The sequence below is a fragment of the Pistacia vera genome, unplaced genomic scaffold, assembly GCF_008641045.1.
Source record: "Pistacia vera cultivar Batoury unplaced genomic scaffold, PisVer_v2 Contig656, whole genome shotgun sequence".
Classification (NCBI taxonomy): domain Eukaryota; kingdom Viridiplantae; phylum Streptophyta; class Magnoliopsida; order Sapindales; family Anacardiaceae; genus Pistacia; species Pistacia vera.
Window position 1 is genome coordinate 27,383 of NW_022196508.1, and position 26,792 is coordinate 54,174.

Here is a 26,792-nt window from a genome sequence, read left to right on the forward strand (position 1 = left end):
CTTTCCAATTCTCTTGCGTTAGGTTTTTTAATTGTGTCTAATTAGTTGCTGCATATTTCAGGCTACTGTTGCATACTATCTGTTGCTGGACAACCGTTTCCGTGTTTCCAGTGGTTATCTTGGGGCTGAGTTTCAAGAAACTATGGTGCGGTAGTTTTCCCTAAGTCTATTTTGTGTTGGTTATCATTTTGCATGCCAATTATTTTTTGATCTAATGAATGCCATTTCTTCTTCTTTACTTTTTCAATATTAATTTTTTTTATCATAGTTGCTTATAACAGAAATTTATAGTCGTTTGTAGTCTACCTGGGTTATGAGAAGGCATGATGCTAAACTACCTAATTTTGTCACTTCCCTTGTGGAGCTTGTCCTGTTGTAAAAGATTCCTAATTAAATTTGCTGGAGCACTATAATCAATTTTTTGCATGTGAAAGAGATGATATTTTTGTCCTGGACCCAAGTTATTTACTATTGTCGTTTTATGTAGAATTATTTCGTAATCTGGTTAGTTAGTAGTTATATTCTGTGGAATCTATACATATTTCATATATGTTCTGAATTTTACAACCTCTTTGGTTACTTTTTCTTTTTTCATATAATTTTTCCAGGAATCTGGTTTCAACCGTATGCATCCTGGTGAAGTTGCTTCACCTGTTGGGAATCGCCTTCCAGCGTTCATGGATTATCAAGGAATGGGATTAAGAGCACAGATGCCATTTGAAAGAAAATGGTCTCTTGGACTGCAGGTGGTTGTGTTTGTGAACTATTTAAAAGGCTGAGTAGACCTTTACTAATTGACATGTTATTGACTTTAATTGTTTATTTTGTTGCCTTTATTTTGACAGTCCCGTGCCCATCCACGTGAAATAATGACAGAAGTTCTCAAAGCTTTGCAAGAACTGAATGTATGCTGGAAGAAGATCGGGCACTACAACATGAAGTGCAGGTGGATTCCTGGCGTCCCTGGTCATCATGAAGGCATGATTAATAATCATGTACACAATAATCACTACTTTGGGGAGGAATCTACCATTATTGAGAATGACGTTATCAAGTCACCAAATGTAATCAAGTTTGAAGTGCAGGTAACTCAAATATGCTCAATTTTATTATTCAATATAATGGTGGTGTACAAATTTTTTTAATACTGAGATAGGAATGTCAACATCGATCACTCTCTCAAGCAAGTGAAAGACCTAGTTGGGCCTCCTTTTACAGTGATAGTTTAAGTGTAAACCATTTTGCTATTTGAAGACAAAAATAAATCTGATATGTAAAATGTCTCTAAATGTTTTCTGCTGATAATGCCTTTCCTACTAATGGGTTTGACAGCTTTACAAAACTCGCGAGGAGAAATACCTGCTTGATCTTCAGAGGGTTCAAGGTCCGCAGTTGCTCTTCCTGGATCTTTGCGCGGCCTTTCTTGCACAACTTCGGGTCCTTTAAATCAAGAAGGTTAGGGTATTGACGAAAGAATTATTCGTGAATTGCATGTGAATAAAAAACATAAGATGTACATAACTAGTTTTTGGCTGGGATCTTTTTTAACTTTCCCCTGCAGTTTTATACGGGTGATTGTTGTTTGAAGCTAGTCATTAACAGTGAAACTAGGCACTGCTCTGGCTTAGTCACTGACTCACTAGTATTGCTAGTCCAGGCATTAATGCAGTTGAATCTCGGTCTTATGCTATAACTTAAATGAATTCGATGAAAGAATTATGCTTCTTTCATCATCAATCGTCGCGCATATTATTCTCTGGTTGATGTTCTATTTTTTGTTTTAGGGAAGTATGAAGCATACGTAAGGTTATATATAGAATGAATGTTGGGAGGTTGGATTATTTGTATTGTGTTTTCTCTTGCAAATTCTCTCATTTTAATTCTAAACAATGGTTTATTTTTCTAATAAATTTTAAGTTTGTGAGAGCACAGGCAAATGGAGTTCTTATCGCGTTCGATAAACATATTTCAAAAACTAATTATGTGTCAAATAGATTATTGGACAATTTATTATATTAATGGTATTCCAAAGTAGGTTTGTACAACTTTCAGAATTTAAAATTTTATTTTTTTTAGAAATAATTTTTACTCAAATAATGTAATAAAAAATTTTAAAAAATATATATGAAAAACTAGTTGGTAAGTTATCGATGACACTGTTGGCACTTGGCACCATTGAGATTGCTGGTTGACGATCTATACAATGAATGGACAGTATAATTCATATATTCACTAATTTTAAAGTATGATTTATGAAAAATACTAAATACTAAATCAACAAAAACATATGATTTATGAAAATACTAAACTCTAAATCAATAAAACAGGCTTCAAACACAAAAGTATTTCAACCTAACCCCAAATAAAGCTTCTGGTAACCATAAACTTGGATCTGTCTCTACATATATAGGTACTAAATACCTATCTTTGAATCACAACTTGCTCCATAACATGCTCGATCAGGTTTTCTCCTACTTCAAGTCCTTCAAACTCTTCAACAAGAGCTGGTTCTGCATTTTCTTGATTTTGGTTGACCCCAGTGATAAAGATAGTAGGCAGTGATGATAGGGTGCGAAGAAGGAAGTTGAAGAAATACTTGCCCAACAAAAAAAAGGCAGTTGAAGAAGAGTTTAACCATACCCCCTAGCAGTCCATACAATAGAGATATGATAATAAGAAAAATATAGGCTACTAATGATAAAATGTGTAGAAGGCAGTTGAATAAGAGTTTAATTAGACTTCATACTAGTGCATACCATAGAGATACGATTTCCAAAGTGTAACGGTGGCAAAATGAATGAGAATAGGATTGATAGAGCCAAGAGAAGAGAGAATTTTTCAGGATGCAAGAGCAAGAAGATGGGATGACTCCTACTAAGAGGGAGTATAACAATGACGGGTGTGGAGAGGAAAATTAATAGTAAAAGAAGAGTACGAATTACTAACAGGATAAATAGAAATGGATATCGACGAATGTTTCTAACTTGAAGTTCCATTGGTAGAAAGAAGATGAAAATATTTAGCAGGAGTAGGAAGAAACGCCTCAAATCAATGGAGAAACTCATGTTTTCACGACTTCTGAAACAGCTAAGACAAAAAGATGGCTCGCATGTACTCACAGAAGACAGAAGCAGACTATATTTATAATGGGAAGAGCATGGATCATCCAACGGTGCATATGAATCAAACAATCCATCCAATCCAGGCGTACGTGTTGGCTGTCTCTAATTTCCACTCCTGGACAAGAACATGGTTCAAAACATTCCCACCATTCTTGTCTTTTCTATGCCACGTCAGATCAACCACCCTAATTGCCTCTGAATATTTTAGGTCATAATTTAAAATTATATTTAAGGAAAAAAAGTAATGGCAATCTAATAAGATAAAATATAGGGTACAAAAGCAAAACAATTACAAATAAAAGTGTTAAAAGTCTCTATATTCCATTCCTGTACACATTTTTGAAGGATTTATCTCCTCTCCTGTACATGTCATGATATCAAATCCAAGAGTGACTGCACTGGCTCTAAATTTCGAACTCATTTCTGGGATCACAAGAACAGATAAAAGAGGAATGTGCTTGTTTTGTTAACTGCATGTCAAGATCCACACTATCAAGATAATCTTATATTGGTGGGATTTTGCTGTCTGTCCATAAAAAGAGATTCTCATCTCAGCCCTCTTTATTTTGCTGTTTTCCTTTAGTCCCTCTTAGTTTATTTTATTGCAATTACACTATTAAAATTATAACAATTTCTAAATTTTAAAAGAGGTTATTAATGAAGTATTAAAGTCACTGATAAGTAATCAATTCTTAAATTGCACTTTAACAATAACAAGAACTTTTAGTATAATAAATGAGAAAGTTTTTTTTCTCCCTCTAACTTAGGGACATTAACTTCAAAACCCCAAATACAAGCACTAACAGGTCAAATTTAGTAGTTTTAGTCTACAACAAACCATTTTTACATTCTAGAATAATAACAATACTGTTGATGCGGGATTTTAGGCACCAACTAATCGATACGTGTGCAGCATTAATTGGCCAAGAAGCACACGTGATTGTGAGTCAAAAGGAAATAAATGCAAAGAGAGATTTTAAAGTGGTTCGGATGCTCAGGTAGCAAGTCCTACGTCCACTGATTTGTATTGATATTGATAGTGTGGGTCAGGTCGCGACAGCGGACTGACTTATAAAAGGTTGGGAAATAGATACAAAAGCGTAAGAGAGAGAGAGAGAGTTTTTTTTGTGTAAAATTGTCGAATCCCCTTAATGAAGGGGTCTTCCTCTTCTTATACCCAGTTGTATGTCCGTAATCATCACTAAATCCTTGGGTTGGTGTGATTGTCAGGACCTAATCTGATTTTACGTCCCATTACCCATTTTCCAAGCCGATTTCACGCGATTTGGAGCAGGCTAGCGGACACGTGGGAGTACCAGGGCGTTTGGCAGGCTTGACGTGTGCTTACCGTTCTGACGGGAGCAGGCCACGTTTCGTCACGCAACTCCACGTCAGCCTTTGATTTCTTAGTCATAACAAATACCTAAACGGTCACCTTACTTTTCCCAAAACTTATAATTGATTAGCAACAAATACCAACAATTTATTCAAAATATATTTTCTACCTCTTGAATTAATACATTTAACTAACATAAATGTTATTCAGGGTGGTAACATTAGTTTCCCAAAACTGAGAGGGAACAAGGTTCTGTACCAAACGTTCGAGTGGCAATGTAATAAATTCTTAAAAAAATAATAATAATTAAAAAAACAAAAAGGCTGATTGATCTGTAAATAAACTTGTGCCAAAATTCCTGAAATAGCTGAATGAAAGTACAATGGTCATAGATGTAGTGAAAGACAAACCTTCACCATTTAAAACAGTTTACCAAATAAAACTCATTTCAGCCCTCTTTATTCTCTTAAAATCGAAAGTAAATTTAAAATTTAATAAAACAAACACTATGTAGATTATTTATAAAGTTTGAATCTAAAGTGATTAAATGAGAAACTACAACAATCCCAAATTAGTTAGGCTTAGACATGGAGTTCCTATCGATTATTTCTTAAGCTAGTAACCCAAAAGCATTCGGTAAACATATTTCAAAACTAATTATGTGTCAAATAGATTAATATTAGACAATTTATTATATTAAAGGTTTTCCAAAGTAGGTTTATACATCTTTTAGAATTTAGAATTTTCTTTTTTAGAAATAATTTTTACTTAAAACTAATAGTGTAATAAAAAAAAAAAAAAAAAATGAAAAACTAGTTGTTAGAGTTGCCGGTGACATGTTCGACTACGTTGTTGACACCATTGAGATTGTTGGGTGACGATCTATACAATGGTGTTTTTCTGACTTGTGTTGTTGGCGATGTTGCCAGATGCACCACCAGAGACAGTTGGCTGGCAACTCCACTAACCAGTGTCCATATATAATTTTTTTTTTTTTTTCTAAATTTAAAATTTCTTATTTAAAAAACTCTATATATTTAATACATTCAAATAATAATAATAAAAAACCTAGTTTCCAAAAAATACCTATTTTGATCATTTTATATGTATTATATATATTCTTAAAAGGTGAAAAACAATTGACAAATTAAAGGGAGAAAACATTACAAATTTTTTATATAAAATTGACTATTTAAAGAGTTTGTTTGGCCGAGCTTATTAAAATTAGCTTATAAGTAGCTAGTGTTCATAATATAGTTTGAGTTTATAAGCATTTGAAATTTAAGCAGTTACATGTTTGGTTAAAATATTTATAAATGACTGATAAGTAATGACGCATTTGATAAAATATGGCTTATAAGTATATTTTGTTATTAAAATGAGTGAAAATGATACTACATTATTTTATCAAATAACAAATTATATTATCTCAATTTTTTACTATAATATTATCAAAATATATTTCAATCATATTACAATATAATTTAATTTTAGAATTAAATAAACAAATAGTTTATAGACAAATATTTTATTAAAAATTTATATGAATAATTTTTAGATTCTTTATATAAAATAAACTAATGAACAAATATAATAAATTAAATAGGGGTAATGTAGTAGTATACTTGGTCAAAGTAGTTTATAAGCAAAGTGTTTATAAACCAAAAAAAAAAAAAAAAAAAGTAGGTTTTCCCAACTTATTTTTTTTAACCAAAAAAATTATAAACAAATAGATTAGAATAATTTTAGAGCTTATAAACTGGTCTCAGAAAGACACCTTCAAAGTTAAATCAAAGGTGATTAAAAGAAATGTTACAATAATTCTGAACTAAATCCATATCTCTTTGCTATTAGTATTCATCTAAGTTTCATTTGTATCTTTGCCCCATATATCTACGCGATTTTCCCTATTCTAATGGAGCCCCCTCCCAATCAATCGATAATTAAACTTTGAATGCTGAAACAATGGACTTTAAATGCACCTAATTAATCGGGTTTTCATTGTGCTATAGTTTTGAATGGATATGTTTTCTCATGATGCTTGGATTCCATCCTTAGCCATATGATCGAGGACTTTGCTCGATCTTACGACTAGGGATGCAAGAGTGAGGGAGTCTAATGCAATAGTAATACCTCATTGAGCACGTATAATTTGCTATTGCAATATAAAGAGATCTCAAATGAGATTCTTGTTATTGGAAATTATTTTTCCTTTTTTTAAATTTTTTTTTTTAAGTAGAAACAGACCACGGTTTACAAAAGCATGTTGGAAGGAAAAAAAATTCCAACATGGCATTTCCTTGGCCTAAAAGCAAAAATATGCCACGTGGCCATGCAAAATCTTTTGACGTAGCCACATGACATATTTACTATAATATTTTTGACAATGTTATTGTAATATTATTATATTTTCTATGGAATCTGACAATGTTATAATAATTTTCATTTGTACCTGCTTATTCATATTTTATTATTGCGTTTTATAATATTTACTATAAATATTGAGCTTAATATTTTGACGTGACAACGTGGCATATTTACCATAAAACTATCAATGACAATGTAATATTTCACTAGACAAATATTCACTGAGTATCTTATAGAGAAAATCTAGATAATTGCTAGTTTAAAAAGAGTGTTCGTCTAAAATTTTCATCTTTAATCCAATTATAACATACTATTATACAAAGATTATTTCTCACATATATAAATCCACATTAAATTCTTCACTGAGACAATGTGTGCAAACCTCTCGCCAACTTGACGTCTTCTGACCACTACAATTTAATACCTACAAAAATAAGGAAAGCAGCAGGGTGAGCTACAAATGCTCAGTAAGTAAACCAAATGCTCTTACTTTGTTGTCCCCATTTCTATGGTACTGCTTCTAAATTTCTACTTGCTTTTTCTGTTTATTCTCAGGTATACTACTTAGCAGTCTTTCATTTTTCTCAAATCTTTCTAAATCCTTCTAGGGCTATGATATTCTTTATCATTTTATTTCTCTTCTCGACTAGATTATAACTTTCTGTTTCTTTCTCTACTCAACAAATCACTAAGTTTTCTTGCTATTTGTCATGTTTTTAATTTCTGTTCTTTTCTAGCATGTATCTAATTTCTGTCATTTTTCTTGTGTATCTCTCTAATTTCTATTCTATTCTCGTAGGCTTCTATTTTATTTTCTTCTCTATTCTTATGGGCTTCTATTTTCTTTTTTCTCTATTCTCATGGGTTTTTATTTTCTTTTTTTAGCTAGTCAGACATGCATAAGATGCAATGCACATGAAATGTCTAATGCATATGCAAATGATCATGTTTGTATCCATTTTGAAAGTTCTTTTCTAATTCTTTCTGTTTTCTAATTCTTATTCTATTTTTCCTTCTTTCTGAAATTCTTTCGGTTTTCTGTTTCTTATTCTATTTTTCTTTCTTTTTGAAATTCTTTCGGTTTTCTGTTTCTTATTCTATTTTTCTTTCTTTTTGAAATTATTTTTGTTTTCTGTTCTGGTTTGCCGATCAGACTAGGCTGAGGCATGGATTTGGAACCCTGGCCGTGTGAGCGTATTCTAAAATTCTTTTTGGATACAGTCCTCATCCACATGCACTTCTAGCCAACTGTACAATTTTGTTTTTCTATTCTGAGGCCGCTCACTGATGGCGGCGTACGTGCGGGAAACTTCTGCATCTCTGTTGTCACTAGCTAACGTAGCAAATGCTCACAGGTTCCCCATCGCAACAGAACCCTAAAAACATGCTCTGTAAATCTGCAAAATAACTAGCTAGACATTTCCAATAATTATAAAATTTCTGAAATATATGCTACGCTATGTCATGCATTTATATGCTGTCTATGCATGATCCCAAAATATGTGTCTGACTCTAGCATGTATTCTATTAATTCTAAGGCTTTTATTTCTATACTTTTCTGGAAAGCCCAAAGTTCTATTCTACTAACACGCTTAAATTAAAAATCTTCTATTTTATTCTTTATTTCTCAATTCTATGCATCGTGTGTACGTACGTAATTCTATAATTTCTACATAATTATGTAATCCTTCAATTCTATCATGCTATGTAAAATGTACACGTACAAAAGTATATTAGCTCTCACAAATTGTACTATTCTATAATTATATTAGTGAGATATTAAAATGGCACAATTCAACTAGGGAATGAATTCTACATTTTGGGCAATCTAATTTGCCACAACTTAGGTATTAAGTCTACTAACTTGCCCAATTATACTACTAGTTTTTCTTAAACTTATATGTCACATAACCATGTCAAACTCTCTACTATTTTTCTAATGTAACAAACACGTCTTGTACAACTTTTTAAATACAAATCTTAATACCATAAATTTGCATTCTCTTACATGACCATCAACTTCAATTATTATACATGCCCTTCTTTCTTCTTTTCTTTGCGCTACATTCTATACATTAATCTATATTGCCATATTAATCATTATGAATTCAATCTAACATATGGCACAACATATATACTTTGGCTAAATTCTAATTTCTTTCTAACATTCTTAACTAAACTTTTGGCCAATACAACCTATTCTCAAGATTTTTTAGCACAATTCTATAGCTTGTAATATATAATAAGGCATGAAAACTATACTCATACCAATCAATTTCTAAAATGGTCATGTATTTAATGCAAAACCAAACTTCTATTTCTTTGATGTTTCTTTTGATATCTATACTTGGGAAATATCTATACTTGGGAAAACTTTTCTATTCTTTAAGCAATAAAATCACTTATTGCATATTGTTTGTAATTAATCTCAAAACAAGAAACAACAATATACTCATTTGGCCAAGCCATCTTCTTGCGTCCTGAAAAATTTTCTCTTCTCCTAGCTTTGTTAATCCTAGCGTCATTCGTTTTACCACCCTCACATTTCTGACTAGCCTATTTGTTTCTCATTATCATACTCCATTCTATGCACTGCATGGAGTCTAATTGAACGCTTCTTCAACTGCCTTCTTTACACTCTACCATCATTTCCTACCATCTTCATCACTTGGGTTAACCAAAACCAAGAAAACCTAAAACCAACTCTTGCTACAGTTGAAGATTTTGAAGAAGTTGAAGTAAGAGGTAACCTAATTGAGCATGATCTAAAGCAAATTGGAATTCATAGATAGGCAGCTAGTGTCTCTGTAGAGACATGGTGATGGTTAATTTGCCATGTTGCTATATTGAGAATGTAATTCATGACTTTGCAATTAGTACACGTGGTACAAAGGTTGGAATTGGCCGTTATTTGGACTTACCGTTGTTGTAGTAATTTAGTAAGTTGTGACGGTTATTTGTCAATTAGTTTAATTTTGTTGTGAAGTATTTTCTGTTTCTTTACTTTATTAATGTATCCAATAAAGGTATTGTTGTTGCGTGTCCTGTTTATCATCCAACTCGATTGGACCATGACATAGGACGTCTAGCTGATGAATTCCTAGAGCGGGCTAAGCATTAGAAGCCCATACGTAAAGCCCAAATGTCCTAAATGAGCATGTCCTGTTCAAACGGCTATAACTTTTGATCTAGGAGGAGTTTCGGGGCCTATAAGATATTAATAGAAAGCTCTTTTCGAGCCCGACAATGTGTTTAGTTGGTTAGAGGTCATTTTCGAGATCAAAATCCATCGTTTTGACGTGTTTTAGGGTTATTTTAGTTTTTTGCGCGTTTTTTCCTATTTTATTTTGGGTTTTCATGTTTTAATTAATTTAGATTTTGTTTCCTTTTGTTATTAGGAGTCTTATTAGGATTGGTTGTCACCCTATATAAACTTATTTTTCGTTTTGGATGCTACACAATGAATTATTCAGATTTTATTTCAAATTTTAAGGCTTAAGTTTTTGTGATTGAGACTTGTTATTAGTTTTAAATGTATAGTCTAGTGCTAGCCTTGTTGTTATGCTAACTCGCTGTGTCATATCAAGTTTATGGTTACTGAAAGCTATCTTTGTTGTTGGATTTTGATATATTTCATCTTGGTAAAAAAGAAAAAAAATCCTATGTTAACCGTTGGATTACTCCTATCCAAATTAAAACAAAATCTAGAAAATAAAAAAATTGGAACTATGGGCAGTGAAAAAAAATAAGGTAAAAGTGCATAATCTGGTCACTTGTGCCACTGCTAAAACTAGCTTCTCTAGAACACAATTCCAGAGATGATGTCAGATCTAATCCCTTTTCAGAAACTCCGGTTTCTGTCGTTATATTGTCTAAAGAATTTGAAGAGCATCTTCGGGAAGGCCTTGCCCTTCCAACATCTCAAGGAAATTGAAGTATTTGACAGCCCTAAGCTTAAGAAGCTTCCACTAGATTCAAATAGTGCAAAGGAACATAAAATTGTTATCAAGGGACAGAAAGAGTGGTGGAAAGAGTTGCAAGGGGAGGATGAAGCCACTCTAAATGCTTTTCTTCCTTGTTTCAAATCTCTCGGAGGGTTATTAAGGGCACTAATTGAGCTAGGAAAATGAAAGGCTGTGCAACAACCATTGGGCCTACTTTTTCAGAACTGTATTAGAGGTCCATCCCTCCTCCTTTCCCAAGGTTTGATCTAATCTTTTATAATTTTGAAAAATTGGATTATTACTTGTACAAATATTTCGCATTCAAAGGATAAGATTAGTATAATTTATAATGGTGAAGCGAATTTTATAATATTTAACTTTGGCTATGCATTTTCTTTCTTACTTTTAAGTTTTAATTCCTATTTTGGTTTGCCTTGTGAACTTCGATGAAATTCCCATTATAATTCTAATTGTTCATAGAACAGAGTGCAGCAAAATGAATTCTTTAAACTCTGTATAATTCTATCATCTGTTTCTCTTGTTTCATACTCGGTAGTTTAACAACCAGCAGACCTGCTATTGAATGAGTTACAGAAATTTCTCTTCCTTGTGAAAGGTTTGAACTTTCTTATAATTCTATCATCTCTTCAATACTCTGTAGCTTTAGTTTACATGATGAACTTTAAATTTCTTATTAATTTGGAAAAATAATTGATTTTTTATTGGACAGAGAAAGGAAGTATTGAACTACTACTTTTAAAACAAGACTTGCAGCTGAGAAGAAGCTAACTAAAAAACCCAATCAGGCAAGTAAAAGTGCAAAATCTGGTCACTTGTGTTGTGCCACAGCTAAAACTAGCTCCTCTGGAACACAATCCCATTTTGAATATCAAACTTGGTGGTGTAGTATAAATAGCTCCTCTGGAATAATTGATGGTTTATTGGGCACAGAAAGGAAGAATTGAATTAGTTCCTTACAAAATCTTTACAACACAGACTTTAGAGTACATGCTGTCAAGATTAATCTGACTACTGATGGTAAAGCAGAATGTATCACTAAAGTTGATCCAGGAGGTTGGAATCCTTGACCTTCAAAAGGCTGCATGCATTGTCTTCTGTAGCACTCACATAAAAATGCAAATACTGTCCAAAAGCTGTATCAAGCTTTGCCTCTCGGCGGTTAAATGTGATACAACATGCATTCCTCTTATCAAGCTGATCATTTTGAATGGCCTCGTTTTGAACGTCCATTGAAAGAAAGGCTACTAGTTGTACTATTAAACAAAGGAAATTAACAGAACATGTAAGTAATCAATCAATAACCATTCTAAATTAAACTGCAGAACACAATTAAGTATATTAACCTTCCACAGGTTTGCACCACAAAGTAGAGCTTCTAATGCCACATTCAACAGCATTTTGCAGTGCCTTATAAATTCACGATTGTTATTGATCTATCTGCAATAATTCAATAAACATAGTTTTCAAATCAGATGTTTGAAGTCCGCGGATTCATGGTAATATGCAAGAAGATAATAAAGTATATTCTATATGACATAAAAACATAAAATCTATTTAATATTCTTCCAATAATCTATCCATTCCAGAACAAAGGATCTAACATATCTTTCTGCAAATTTTAAATGTAGTATATTTTTTATGTGAGAAGAAGATTCAAATTCTTTGTTCTCCGTAACATAAAAACATAAAGTACATTCTATATGTCAAGAAACTAGTTAGCACTTAGATATCAGTGATGCGGATTTCACATCCAACAATCTGACGCTAGAAATAAATTTATTTCAGATGTGCGAAGGACAAGGCCTTCAAAATAGATGCTCTTCACATTTTAATGAAATAACAAATACTTCAAAACAACAGAGATATTTGTTCTGGGTTTTCAATCTAACCAATCTTCAAGTAATTTTTGAAAAGTCTTTAAAGAAATCCTAAATAGCAGTTGGGGTTAGATTTAATATTGGAAGTAATTAATTAATAATCTAAAGATATCTCAATGAGTCTGTGATGCTCATATAAATAATTATTTTTTTAATTAGATAAAATTTTAAAGAATTTTTCAAGCAATCTTGACAACACTACAAGCTACATTCAGTAATCAACAATTTTTGAAACAAATATAGATAAAATTGCATACCAGAAAGAAACAAGGAAGAAAAGCATTCAGAGTGGCTTCATCCTCCCATTGCAAATTTTTCCACCACTTTTCCTCTCCCTTGATAACAATTTTATGTTCCTTTGCACTATTGGCATCCAATGGAAGCTTCATAAGCATTGGGCAGTAAAATACATAAATTTCCTTGAGATGTGGGAAGGGCAAGGCCTTCGCAAAGATGCTCTTCAAATTCTTCAAACAATTTAACACAAGAAATTGGAGTTTCTGAAAAGGGATTAGATCTGACATCATCCCTGGAACTTCACCCAATTTTTCAACATTGATGATTTCTTTCATCGCATCACAACTGTCTATAGAAAGAAACTTGAGGTTTGGAATAAAAGCAATCCATGTCAAATCCCTCAAACAGTTGCAATTTGATAGTCTTATATCGTGAAGATTGTAGAAACTAGATGGTTCCCGTATTTTTTGTACATTCCCTACCTTCACCATATCAGAGCCGTCCCATTCACTAATTTCTAGTTGAAAAAGATGCTTGAGAGTTGCAAGAGCTGCAATATTGAACGACGTTGACTCATAAAAACCGTTAAGGAATAGAGATTGAGTACAACTCTGTAACTTAACGGAGCTCAAAAGTCTTTGGAGAGCATTGTAACTTCGCAAGGTGATGGACAGCACATTTAAATATTCCAAACAATCACATTCCTCCACCAACACTTCACCACCACCATCAAATAAAACACTATCCTTTATTCTAAATTTAGCACTGGTACCACATTTGTTCATTCTCAATGTACGTAAACTTTGAAGATTAGATATCAATTGACGCGGAATTGTTTGTAGCCAGCTCGTACTCTCCAAGCTCAAACATTTAAGATTTTTTAAGGCTTTTAGTTCAACCGGCAGCACTATTATAGGAGTACGTGATAGATTAAGATATTGTAATGAAACCAATTTTGATACTCCAACCGGTACTTTAGAAAGCCCAAAACTAAGTGACAGATCCAAAACTTTAAGAGAAGGCATAAAGTCAAAGAAGTTATCACAGACAGATCCTAACGTACCTATATTGAGAAACAAAGTTTGGAGATCATGGCATGTAGGTGTTTGTGACAAAGCCAAAGTACCATTGCCTATTAATGATATTTTTCTTACTCCAACCCATTTTCCAATCACTGGTGCTTGAGTTAATCCAGTGGCTGCTTCAACTAAATAATTTTCTTTTTCCTTCTCAATATCATTAGCTATCCATAAAAGCATGTCACGTATCACATCATGCAATTTTACAAAGTAATCTCCTTTGTCATCTTCCTTATCTTTTTCTTCTTCCAATAAACATGCATGAACAAGGATACCAATATTATAATATCCCTCGTCATATACTTCACTTCTATTAGAGTCATCCAAAAAACCCTCACCTATCCAACAGTCTATCAATTGTTGTTTACCAATCAGAAAATCTTCTGGATATAAACAACAATATAAAAGACAAGATCTAATTTTGTCACTAGGCAAACTATCATAACTGAACTTTAAAAGAGGATACACTTCTGTCCCCATACCTGCAAATTGAGATGCTGAGTTCCTTAACAAACTTGCTGCATACCTCCATTCTTGAGGTGTGTTCTTGCAAGACATGGCTCGACTAACAGTTAATAGCGCAAGGGGTAGTCCACCACACTCTTTGGCTACAACTTTTGCTAATTGAGGAATATCAGGATGGTCCAAAACTNCACGCTTCAATTTGATATAAAACGAAGAAGACCCCTCCATTAAGGGGATTCGGCCATTCTTTACAGAAAATAACTCTCTCTCTCTTGTAAAAGAAAACACTTTTAAACTTCTTGTATGTCAGTTCGCCTCGCGACCTAACCCACACAAATATCAATACTAATCAGTGGACGTAGGACTTGCTACCTTAGCATCCGAACCACTTTAAAAGTCTTTTTTGCATTTATTTCACTTCATGCATCCATAATCATGTGCATTAATTCATCAAATAGCAAAACCCACGTGACAATTGGTTGGTGCAGAAACGAGCATCAACACACATCATGCAATTTTACAAGATAATCTCCTTTTTCTTCTTCCAATAAACATGCATGAACAAGGATACCAATAATATAATATCTCTCGTCATATACTTCACTTCTATTAGAGTCATCCAAAAAACCCTCACCTATCCAACAGTCTATCAATCGCTGTTTATTAATCCGAAAATCTTCTGGATATAAACAACAATATAAAAGACAAGATCTAATTTTGTCACCAGGCAAACTATCATAACTGAACTTTAAAAGAGGATACACTTCTGTCCCCATACCTGCAAATTGAGATGCTGAGTTCCTTAACAACTTTGCTGCATGCCTCCATTCTTGAGGTGTGTTCTTGCAAGACATGGCTCGACTAACGGTTAATAGCGCAAGGGGTAGTCCACCACACTCTTTGGCTACAACTTTTGCTAATTGAGGAATGTCAGGATGGTCCAAAACTTCACTTTGTAGATTCTCCTCAAACAATTTCCAAGCTTCCTCATCTCTCAAAAACTCCACTTTGAAATGCTTGTCAGCTTTCATGTAGCCGCAAACTTCAAAAGACCGAGTTGTGAACACTACTTTCGATACAGATTTTGGGTTTGGAATAGGGACACCCACTTCAGTTAAATTAATCCAGCTCCACAAACTTCTTGCTACTCAATATCTTGAAGATATCCCCAGCTTTCTTTTGAAGACTTCTTGTCTTCCAAGATTCCGCCTTTAAACCTATCTTTTCCCCAATGTCTTCTTGAATCTTTTCAAAATTTGGAACTCTAGATACTACCACCCAAATAACAACATCAAAACTTTGAAGCTCATTGCAGAACTTATTGTTGATTTGTTTTAGTAAGGTTGTTTTGCCAACTCCCCCGGTGCCGTATATGCCAATGATTCCTACTTCTTCTCCAACGAGGCATTTCCAAACTTTATCAAATGTGGATTCCAATCCAAGTATTGTTGATTCAAGAGGAATTTCATCTGCAACATCATCTGGTACCCTCTCAGCTACCTGTTGGAAAGCAGCTCCCTCACTCCTTAGCTTAGCCACATATTTCAGCTTTTCAGCCACTTGTTTTCCATACTCATAGCTTGACTTGCAGTTCTTGGAACAGTATCCTCCAAGACATAATTTGTCAGTTTGTTGAGATTTGAGTTGAAGTAGTTTATCAACTTGGGCTTCTGCCTCTTGCACCTCTTGAAGCCAGCCTTGAACACGGTCCATCCGTTTCATCTGGCTTTGTTCATCAACGCGAACCCTCCTCGTAACATCATTTCTGGTTTGAATTAATTGTTGCAATTCAGTCTCCAAGGCTTTGAGATTATCTTTGAGGTCGCGAACGTGTTTTGCCCTTCTTATAGTGCAATCTAAAAAACGAGAAAGAACAGGATCAAATGAAGATGAGACTGAGACTGAGAAAACGCTACCCATAGTTTGTGAGAAGATGTAGTTCAATGAAGAGAGATAGAGAAGTGATCAGTTTAATGAAAATAATTTTTCAAAACAACGTCTTAAATCCTTTTAAAATCTTTCTCTTACTGTTTTAAATCAATAAATTCAGTTGACTTAATTTTATTTTAAAATTTCTTAAAAGCCTTTTAAAGCCTTTATTTACCATAAACAATAGCTTTACTCAAATTATTTTACTTGAAATATTTTTCTAAAACCTAAGATAAATGCTTTTATGATTATATTCATTTATTGATTTATTTTAGATTAATCCCCTTTTTTATTAAATTTTATTCAATAAAAATGTTTTTATCTCATCAAATTTTTTATTTTATCACTTTGTATATCTTATTTTATGTTTATATTAATGAGAGATAATCATATTAAAGAAAGATAATTAGGAAACTAATGAAGTTTAAAATATGCCGCTGGAAAATATTTAATAAAATAAATGGACTTTCAATGAGATAAATTCTCATTAAAGTAAAGCGAATTAGATTAAATAAAAGAGTAATTCATTTTGGATGATAAAGGGCCGAGATTCATTTAAGGAAATAGTAAACAAAAGAGATTAATAATTTGATAAATTTAAATGCTTTTATCAAGAAAATAGTACGATGAATATGTCTAATATATTATAAATAAATCAATAAAAGAGATAAAAAGGTATAAATTATGAACTATATAATGTTAATCCAAGAATTAAATATAAAATTAATTTATTTTCAGCATTAATGATAATAATTGAATATAAATGCATTATTATTGATAAATAATATTGGAACATTATCTACCATTTAAAATATTTTTTACAGAAATGACTTGTTTTAAACTTGGCAAACACTTAACTAAAGGTCATAATAGGTATTTCCATGTTAAAATATTAAATAATAAACATTTTCACTAAATAGGAAAAATAAAACTAGAGGTTCCATAAATAATTTTCTTTCTTCTTCTCAATGTCATCAGCTATCCATAAAACCATATCATGGATCATATAAAGCATTTTCTCAACATAATCTCAACCATATCACGGGTCGGTTATATCATGGTTATCACTTACCCTTAATTTTCTACCATATCACGGGTAGGCGACGGTGACTCTTGCTAATAATTTCCTTTGACTGACTCCATTTCCAGCTGCGCATGGGGTCGGCAACAGTGACTCTTGCTAATAAGTTCAAAATTTTCACATTTAAAATAAACACCTGTCCCAAGACTATACGAAATATCCTAAGCTTAAAACACTGCTTGTCTAAATAAATTACAAATTCAAATTCATTAACGAACGGGGCCTAATTAGTATGGTTCCTTTGACTCTAATTTAATTAAGAAATTATAAACATAAGTTGTAGTTTACACTATGTCAGAGAACGGATTTCATATACAAACTTACTCAAATAAATTGACATATTTTAAGATGGTTGAGAGACTTAAAATTTAAAGTAAATTAAAAGTAGATTAAATGAACCAACATTAATAGACTTTCCTCTCAATAATCCATTAAATAGAGAAAAGTGTAAAAAAAATGATTTTAATCTTATCTTAATTTATTAAAAATATATTTGAAAGTGAAATAAATTATTTAGATCTAAAATATCCTACTATATATATATACAAAATGGCAAAGCTAGGAATCATGGGGAAGAAGGGCGCACTTAAAAAATATTAAAGGCGGCGTTTGAAATACTATTTTTACACTGTCTTATCTTACTATCCTATCAATCAATTCAAAATACAACCCTATTCTACTAAACTCAAAACATTTAATAATTATCTTTTTTAATAAAAGTTTTAAAATTAACAAAAACACCCCCACCCACCTAAGCCACTATCACCTGCTAGCAGCCATTGCCATTAGTTGTCGTCGCTACCACTGTCGTCACCGTAACAACGCATGACCAATAAAATCTAGCTGACCGTGTGCCAATCTGTCTGTTTTCGGCCAAAGATCTGATCGTTTTCGGCCAGATCGGCACACAACTAGCCAGATCCAATGGATTGCGTACCATTCTGGCAACTTTCAACCACTGTCCGGTGGTGGTGGTTGGCTGCCGACAATAGTTAGGTGGATGAGAATGTTTTTGTTAATTTATAAACTTTTATTGTGAAGGGTTTTTAGTTAAATTAACAAATATAAGAGGTTAAAAATATCTAAATATTTTTTAAAACACATTCTCAAAATCTTATCCTATTTGATTAAATAGTATTCTACTATTGTAAAAAGTAAAACAAAATATGGAAGCGGAAGTGTGAAAATAATTAGATAAAAGTCTATGGCTTAGCTTTCTTCTAAATAAATTAACAAATTTATAGATAATAACAAAGACCCTTGTTATTATTACTACGTGTTGATGCCCACTTTTGTCAAAGAGACCCAACAAGGCCCAATACCATTTTGGGTTCAAAGCAAGGTATGTTGGACTTCATATAAAGGTTTGTTTTCTTAACCCATCCCTGAAGATCAACGGACCCAAACCATTTTAAGGAGCACTTTTGGTGGGTTATGGTGTAGTAGGACAAAGTGTTTATTAAGACTTATTAAGGTTGTTTGTGGCATTTCTTTAAATTAGACCCATGTGGGAGGATTCTAATTGGATATCTTGGACTTAGTCAGCAACAAAAGTTATTTTAAAAGCCTAAGTCCAAATTGTTTTCAAATTAATTTTCTAAAATTATGAAAAAATTCCCAAAATAGCATTGTGTAAAATTGCATATTTTCTAGGTTTTATTTATTACAAATATTTTGATATTGTCTTTTGAGTTGACTTTTTCATAAAATTTGTTTTCATTGATTTTATATTTTCTAAGCTCTTACAAAATTAGAAGATGCTCCTGTTTAAGTTTTCTTAATTTTCTGATCTGTATTTGATTTTATAAAATTATTTCTCTCCTGAAAACTTTTTGTTTTAACCTTTGGGATTTTCGTTTTATTTTAATTCTTTTCAAAACAATGTCTTAAATCCATTTAAAAATCTTTCTCTTACTGTTTTAAATTAATAAATTTAATTGACATAATTTTATTTTAATCTTTATTTATTTTAAAATTATTTAAAGCTTTAGTTGCCATAAACTATAGTTTTACTCTAATTATTTTCAATAATACTATAGTTACAAAAAAATCTTACAAAGATTTCATACAAAGTGAGGTGGTAAAAAATGAATTGAAGAGTGAAACAAAAACTCAAACTCATTATATTCACTCTTTCATTCATTTTTTGTCACATCACTTTGTACGTAGATCTTTTGAAAAAGTGTTTTAAGTTAAGTTGAGTTGAATTAAATCAAATTGGATCAAATTCTGAAAATGTGTTTGGTAAAATATTTGAAAAATATATAAGAGCTTAATAAAATGCTGAATAGCTGTTTGGCATATTTTTTTGGGTATCTTAAGATAATCATTTAATCTTTAATTTAAAGAATTTGAATCTATATATCACTATTTGGAGGGGAGGGTATAATGGTCCAAATGAATCTTCAATAAACCGTTGATACAGCTGGATTTTAGAAGCAAGGTTGGTGTTGTAAATAAGTGGGAAATAGTAGGGGCAAAATGGGGAAAAGAAAGATGGTGAGGGAGGTGACAGCTGGCAATCAACTCATTCAAAGGTGGCAATAGAAGAGTGGGGCCTCTTGAATTCTCATCTCTTTGATCTCTGTAATGGGTGATGATGTCGATTGTGAAGTTGATCTTTAACAAATATTCTACTTGAGAAAGATGGGGTTGAGACACATCGATGGATTCCTTAAATTTTGGTAGAATAATTGGCCCCATTGGGTACAAAATGTTACTATCAGACTATCCCAAAAATACATTTTGTACCCAATGGGGCCAATTATTCTACTTGAGAAAGATGGGGTTGAGACTTGAGTCCTTGACGGATCACATCGATGGATTATAATTGTAACCTGCGGAGCAATTCTTTGCACCCAATGGGGCCAATTATTCTACACAATGATCTTTCATGGTAATTTACAAGCTTGTATCTCTGGCCTTTATAAAGCCCTATAGCCTGCTTCTTTGCTTAAACATTGACAACCATGGATTTCTCTGTTGATTTGAGGCATTTTTTCTCACCTTTGCTAAAAATTTTATTTCTAGTAATGAAACGCTGAAGACATTCTTAGATATCAATTTCTGTTCATCCCATTGTTGATTTTTGCTCTTCTTTTACTTCTAACTTTTCTCTTCACACCCATCACACTCACTTTTAGGGGGCGTTTGGTTCAGGAATGTTAGATTACTGGGAATATTGGATTACTGGAAAGATAGATTACTTTGGAAGATTACTGGGAATCTTTAAGAAAATATGTTTGGTTAGTTGGTGGGTATGTTATATTAATATATTTGGTTATGGGAATAAATTGGTGGGTATGTTATTTAAATTACTAAATTGACCCTCTTTTAAATATTAATATAATATTATTTTTATTATTAATTTTTGAATAATTTTTTAACCCCTAATATTTCAGATTTAGCTAAAACACCCCCGCTTATAAAAAAACTTTAATTCATGACGAAATCACCCCCACCTCCTGCCGCCGCCTGCCGCCACCGCGAAAAACCGCCGGAAAATCGCCGGAGCCCCTAAAAACACTGGAAATTTTGTGGGAGGCTTCGATATGGCCGTTTTGGCCATATTGATGCGGAAAACGGCCATATGGGCCAGATCAATCTGGCCATTTCTGGCCAGATCGAGGGATTTGGCCGTTAACGGCCAGGTTGGTCCAGACCTGGCCGCTAATGGCCAGGGATCTGGCCGGAAATGGCCAGAATAGATTGGCCATTTCCGGCCAGATCTGGCCCGATATGGCCGTTTTCGGCCATCAATATGGCCAAAAACGGCCATATCGAAGCCTCCCGGAGCCTCCCACAGAATTTCCATGTTTTTGGGGACTCCGGCAATTTTTCGGCGGTGGTCCGTGGTGGTTGACCGCTGTCGGCGGTGGTGGCTGGGTGGCTGTGGTGGTGGTGGCTTGGTGACAGTGGTGGGCTGTAAATTATTTTAAATATAAGGGCATTATTGTCCAAATTTTTATTAAACAAGGGTAAATGAAATAGGATATTAATGTAAATTTGTTTAAAGTAGGGTATATTGTCCAAAATTTTTGTTAATAAGGGATAAAATTGTAACAAAAAAGATAACCCTGATAATCTTAAAAAACCTAAGAAAATGGAGGTAATCAGATTACCTCTTATATTACCAATAGTAACCACTATTGGTATTTGAAGATTACTGGTATCTTATACTGACAACCAAACGTGGTAATCAAGTAATATAAGATGACATTACCCAGTAATGCCACTAACCCGAACCTACTGCCCCTTAGTACAAGTCATCCTATCTCTTGCATCCCGAAAATTTTTTTCTTCCGTAACTTTATCAATCTTAGCGTCATTCGTTTTATTACCCACATTTCTTAGTAGCCTATTTGTTTTTCACTATCATATTTCTATGGGTTGCACTGTTTTGGAGTTAATTTTGTGACCTGAGTTGGGACGCCAACGACTCGCACGTGGGAAACGCTGAGCTGACTCAGGAGACACACGTGATGGATCCATGAGATTTGAATATGGAGCTGAGATTATATATTTTGCAGAAAAAATAAATAAAAGATTGGCAAGAGGGTGTTTTTATAGTGGTTCGGATGCAACAAGCGACTCCTACATCCACTGTTATTTTATTGATCTCTGACTATTTCTATGATTTTGCCCGTAAGGCATACAAAGATGAAGAAATACAGTGTTTTTACACAGAGAAATAATTGAAGTTCAAATCTCAGCCCAGCCTCTCGCCTCCCTTCTTCGGGAAGAGAAATGCCCATTTACTCACATTTGCACTCAATGCAATTAGTGTTTTGCATGCTGCCTTGACACATGGAAGGCTCTCGTCTATTCATCTCTTTGAAATGAGATAAAGTTGATGAGAATATCTTTAGAGATATGGGCTTGACAGCTGGTACAAAGAGACATTAATTATGCTGACATAGGCTTAACTTTTGAGGCATAACATAATTGAACACTTCTTTCACCGTTTTCTTTCACACTTTACCATCACTTTCTAGCATCTCTATCTCTTGGGTTCACCAAAACTAAGAAAACCAGAACCAGTTATTGCTACAGTAGAGATTGAAGAACTTGAATTACGAGGTAATGACACTGAAGATGCAGCAAACTAGTTTCCCTGCAGAGACAGGGTGATGGCTCCTTTGTCGTGTTGCTATATGAGTTTGCAATAAGTACACGAAGTTATTTGCAGTCATAGCAATTCAATAATAACTTCTGACAGTTGGCTATAATTGTCAAGTAATTTGATTTTGCAGTAATGTATTTTTTGCTTCTTTTACTTTATTAATGTATCCAATGAAAGAAATTGTTCTTGCTTTTTTATGGTTTCTGGAAGCTATACTTATCATTGGATTTTGACATATTATATCCTAGTGAAAAAGAAAAAAAAAAAAAAATTCTATTTTCACCGAAGGATTACACCTATCCAAAATCCAAATTAAAAATTGGAACATGGGCAGTGAGAAAAAGAAGGTAAAAATGAATAATATAATAAGAAAAGAAGAATAAATAAAATGTACTTATCCATGAAGTAAGTCTAAAGGTCTTACAGTTCCATACTCTGTTTCCCAAACCAGTCAGCAAGTAATAAAACAAATACTCACGATCTGTTTCAGCTTGCTCTCTCTCTCATGGTGATGCCCGTTTACTATTTCTGTTTATGTTTTACTCGTTGATTTGGCTGCTCTGACTGGTTTCATTTGGCCGTGATTCCAAACTTGGGAGTGTTAGTTCTCTTTTCTCCCTTTTTCTTCTAGTTTGTTTTTGTGTACAAGATTTGGGTCGTCGTAGTTGCGGAAATTGTGAGTTGAATTAAAAGATGCCCGGCAAAAACAACGCTTGTTTGTTTTATAATATTCTCAAAGAGGGAGAGATTTTATTAACGATTCAAACTTTTCTCTTAAGCTTCCCTCTCTAGTTACTCTCTTCTCTGTCTATAGGTTTTCTAATTGTAAGTATCTTTTTTATCTATAGAAGTTACATCTTTTTATTTGAGGGATTATGTTAATCTGATTCGAGTTTTGAGACTAAAATATAGGTTTTTGTATTGATTTGAAGCTCTTAATTTAGCATTTTTCGTTCATTATTTATATTTTGGGAATGGAAGATAAAGAAGCAAAAACTATACCAAACTACTTACAAACGATTAATCTCCCAGCTTTATTCGAGTCATTAATTTTTTAAGCTTGTTTATTCAATAATTCTTTTTGGGGCTTGATTATTTCATTTTTAATATGCTCTTTTGCGCAGAAATAATCTGTGATTTTACTTTATAATTTGTTTTTACGAAATCAGAAATGACAAAACAAAAGGCTTTTGTTGTGCCACCAAAACCCGGAAATTCAACGTCAAATTTCTCTAGAAGTTCTCCGAGGATCAATATGCCAGGTAATATACAATTCCAATTGGGCATATGTGTTTATTCACCAGTTCCTGACTTTGTATTGGTCTTTGTGGATTAGCAGAATTTATTTGGCTGGCCTCAATGTTATTCTATCACGGACCAAGGAAGAGTCACAACACCTACTATTGTGGGATTCTTGGTGTCTTGAAAATGCAAATCAAGATGAACTGAAGAAGGCTTATAAAGGAACTGCTATAATGACTAATGATTCATCCAACAAATGTGAAGACCCTGATAAGACAGGTTCTTGCAATCGTATCTTTTTGTTGAATATTATGCTATAGGCTATGCGTCACTTATTCTACCATGTAAAAACTTCTGGATCTAGTAGTATCATGTGTGTATCAATGCATTGTTCTTGATGTATAAGTCGCCACAGTCACCTACTTTGAATGCTTAAACTAGTTGATGTTGAGCAGTCCAGGGTGACTGTATGGCACGGTGTTTAAATTATGCCATGGTGTGGAATGAATATATGTTGTTGAGGTTGTTTTGCTATATGCAGTGATAATTTAAGTGTCAATCATTTTGTTAGATGCAGACACAAATAAATCTGATATGTAAAATGTCTCTAAATGTTCTCTTCTGATAATGCTTTTCCTACCATGTGGCTCGACAGCTTTACAAAACTCGGGAGGAGAAATACCTGCTTGATCTTCACAGAGTTCAAGGTCCGCAGCTGCTCTTCCTGGATCTTTGCGGGGCCTTTCTTGCACAACTTCGGGTCCTTTAAATCAAGAAGGTTAGGGTATTGACGAAGGAATTATCCGTGAATCTATCAATGCATGTGAATAATAAACTTAAGATGTACATAACTAGTTTTCGTTTGGGATCTTTGTTAACTTTCCCCCGCAGCTGTTTTATATGGGTGATTGTTGTTTGAAACTAGCCATTAACAGTGAAACTTGGCTTTGCTCTGGCTTAGTCATTGACTCACTAGTATTGCTAGTCATTAAAAGGTATTAATGCAGTCGAATCTCGGACTTATTTTATGAACCCTAACGGGTAACTTAAATGTGTCAAAAGGTTATTCATCAGTTTATGAAAGGTAGTCAATAGCAAGTCGATCTCTGTCTTCACTAATGATCAATGTTCTGAAAATCAGACTAGATCATGACCTAGTCAAGGACCCGATTTTTGTGTTGACCACATTGGTGAGGAAAGGTTATAAATTGAGCTCATTTCCTTTATTTTATACCCAACTCCATTGAGAGAAGAGTTAATAAGAGCTTCTCATTTCAATCCTTTTTATTCTCTTGAAATCGAAAGTAAATTTAAAATTTAATAAAGCAAACACTATGTAGATTATTTATTAAGTTTGAATGAAAAGTGATTAAATGAGAAACTACAACAATCCCAAAACGGAGCAAACATTACAAAACTTTTATATAAAATTGACTATTTATAGTTGAATCCCAAAATGAAAGGAAATGGTCTCTTGGACTGCAGGTTGTTGTGTTTGTGAACTATTTAAAAGGCTGAGTAGACCTTTAGTGATTGACATGTTACTGACTTTAAATGTTTATTTTGTTGCCTTTATTTTGACAGTCTCGTGCCCATCCACGTGAAATAATGACGGAAGTTCTCAAAGCTTTGCAAGAACTGAATGTATGCTGGAAGAAGATCGGGCACTACAACATGAAGTGCAGGTGAATTCCTGGCGTCTCTGGTCATCATGAAGGCATGATTAATAATCATGTACACAATAATCACTACTTCGGGGAGGAATCCACCATTATTGAGAACGATGTTATCAAGTCACCAAATGTAATCAAGTTCGAAGTGCAGGTAACTCAAATATGCTCAATTTTATTATTCAATATAATGGTGATGTACAAGTTTTTTTATACTGAGATAGGAATGTCAACATCGATCACTCTCCCAAGCAAGTGAAAAACCTAGTTTAAGTGTCAACCATTTTGCTATCTGAAGACAAATAAATCTGATATGTAAAAATGTCTCTAAATGTTTTCTGCAAATAATGCCTTTCCTACCAATGGGCTCGACAACTTTACAAAACTCGCGAGGAGAAATACCTGCTTGATCTTCAGAGGATTCAACGTCCGCAGTTGCTCTTCCTGGATCTTTGCGCGGCCTTTCTTGCACAAGTTCGGGTCCTTTAAATCCAGACGGTTAGGGTATTGACGAAGGAATTATCCGTGAATCTATTGATGCATGTGAATAAGAAACATAAGATGTACATAACTAGTTTTCGGTTGGGATCTTTGTTAACCTTCCCCCGCAGTTTTTTACAGGTGATTGTTGTTTGAAGCTAGCCATTAACAGTGAAATTGGGCTCTGCTTTGGCTTAGTCACTGACTCGCTAGTATTGCTAGTCATTAGCAGGTATTAATGCAGTCGAATCTCGGTCTTATGTTATGAACCCTAACGGGTAACTTAAGTGAATTCGATGAAAGAATTATGTTTATTTCATCATCAATCGTCTCGCATATTATTCTCTGGTTGATGTTCTATTTTTGTTTTAGGGAAGTACGAAGCATATGTAAGGTTATATATAGAATGAACATTGGGAGGATGGATTATTTGTATTGTGTTTTCTCATGCAAATTCTCTCATTTTAATTCTAAACAAATGGCTTATTTTTCTAATAAATTTTAAGTTTAAGCCAAAATGAGAGCACAAGAAAATGGAGTTCTTATCGCATATTTCTTAAGCTAGTAACCCAAAAGCGTTCGGTAAATATATTTCAAAACTAATTATTTGTCAAATAGATTATTGGACAATTTATTATATTAAATGTTTTCCAAAGTGGTTTGTACAACTTTTCAGAATTAAATTTCTTTTTTTTTTTTAGAAATAAGTTTTACTCAAATAATGTAATAAAATTTTTAAAAAATATATATGAAAAACTAGTTGGTAAGTTATCGATGACACTGTTGGCACCATTGAAATTGCTAGTTGACGATCTATACA

General features: G+C 33.3%; 2 protein-coding genes across 6 annotated transcripts in view; one reads left to right on the top strand and one right to left on the bottom strand.

Moving 5' to 3' along the window:
• The window catches only part of LOC116112036 (SNF1-related protein kinase catalytic subunit alpha KIN10), a 34,374-nt gene extending 8,060 nt beyond the window's left edge, over positions 1 to 26,314 (top strand). For 2 of the 5 annotated variants that reach the window (XM_031398207.1, XM_031398206.1), the window contains exons 8-11: positions 62 to 145; positions 609 to 746; positions 846 to 1,085; positions 1,333 to 1,455. In XM_031398207.1, coding sequence (XP_031254067.1) covers positions 62 to 145; positions 609 to 746; positions 846 to 1,085; positions 1,333 to 1,446 — 576 coding nt within the window. In that variant the 3' untranslated portion in view covers positions 1,447 to 1,455. Of the gene's footprint in view, positions 1 to 61; positions 146 to 608; positions 750 to 845; positions 1,086 to 1,332; positions 1,456 to 25,406 lie in introns of those variants that run through there. The other 3 variants (XM_031398202.1, XM_031398204.1, XM_031398203.1) reach the window with 3 other exon arrangements.
• LOC116112092 (disease resistance protein RPS5-like) lies at positions 11,548 to 16,368 on the bottom strand. The gene is made up of 6 exons (XM_031398289.1): positions 15,597 to 16,368; positions 15,048 to 15,490; positions 14,466 to 14,640; positions 12,925 to 14,366; positions 12,134 to 12,227; positions 11,548 to 12,043 (listed from the first exon to the last, which is right to left on the bottom strand). The coding sequence occupies exons 1-5, from the start codon at positions 16,366 to 16,368 to the stop codon at positions 12,216 to 12,218; spliced, it is 2,844 nt and encodes a 947-aa protein (XP_031254149.1). The 3' UTR covers positions 11,548 to 12,043; positions 12,134 to 12,215.
• Positions 26,315 to 26,792: the final 478 nt, after the last annotated feature.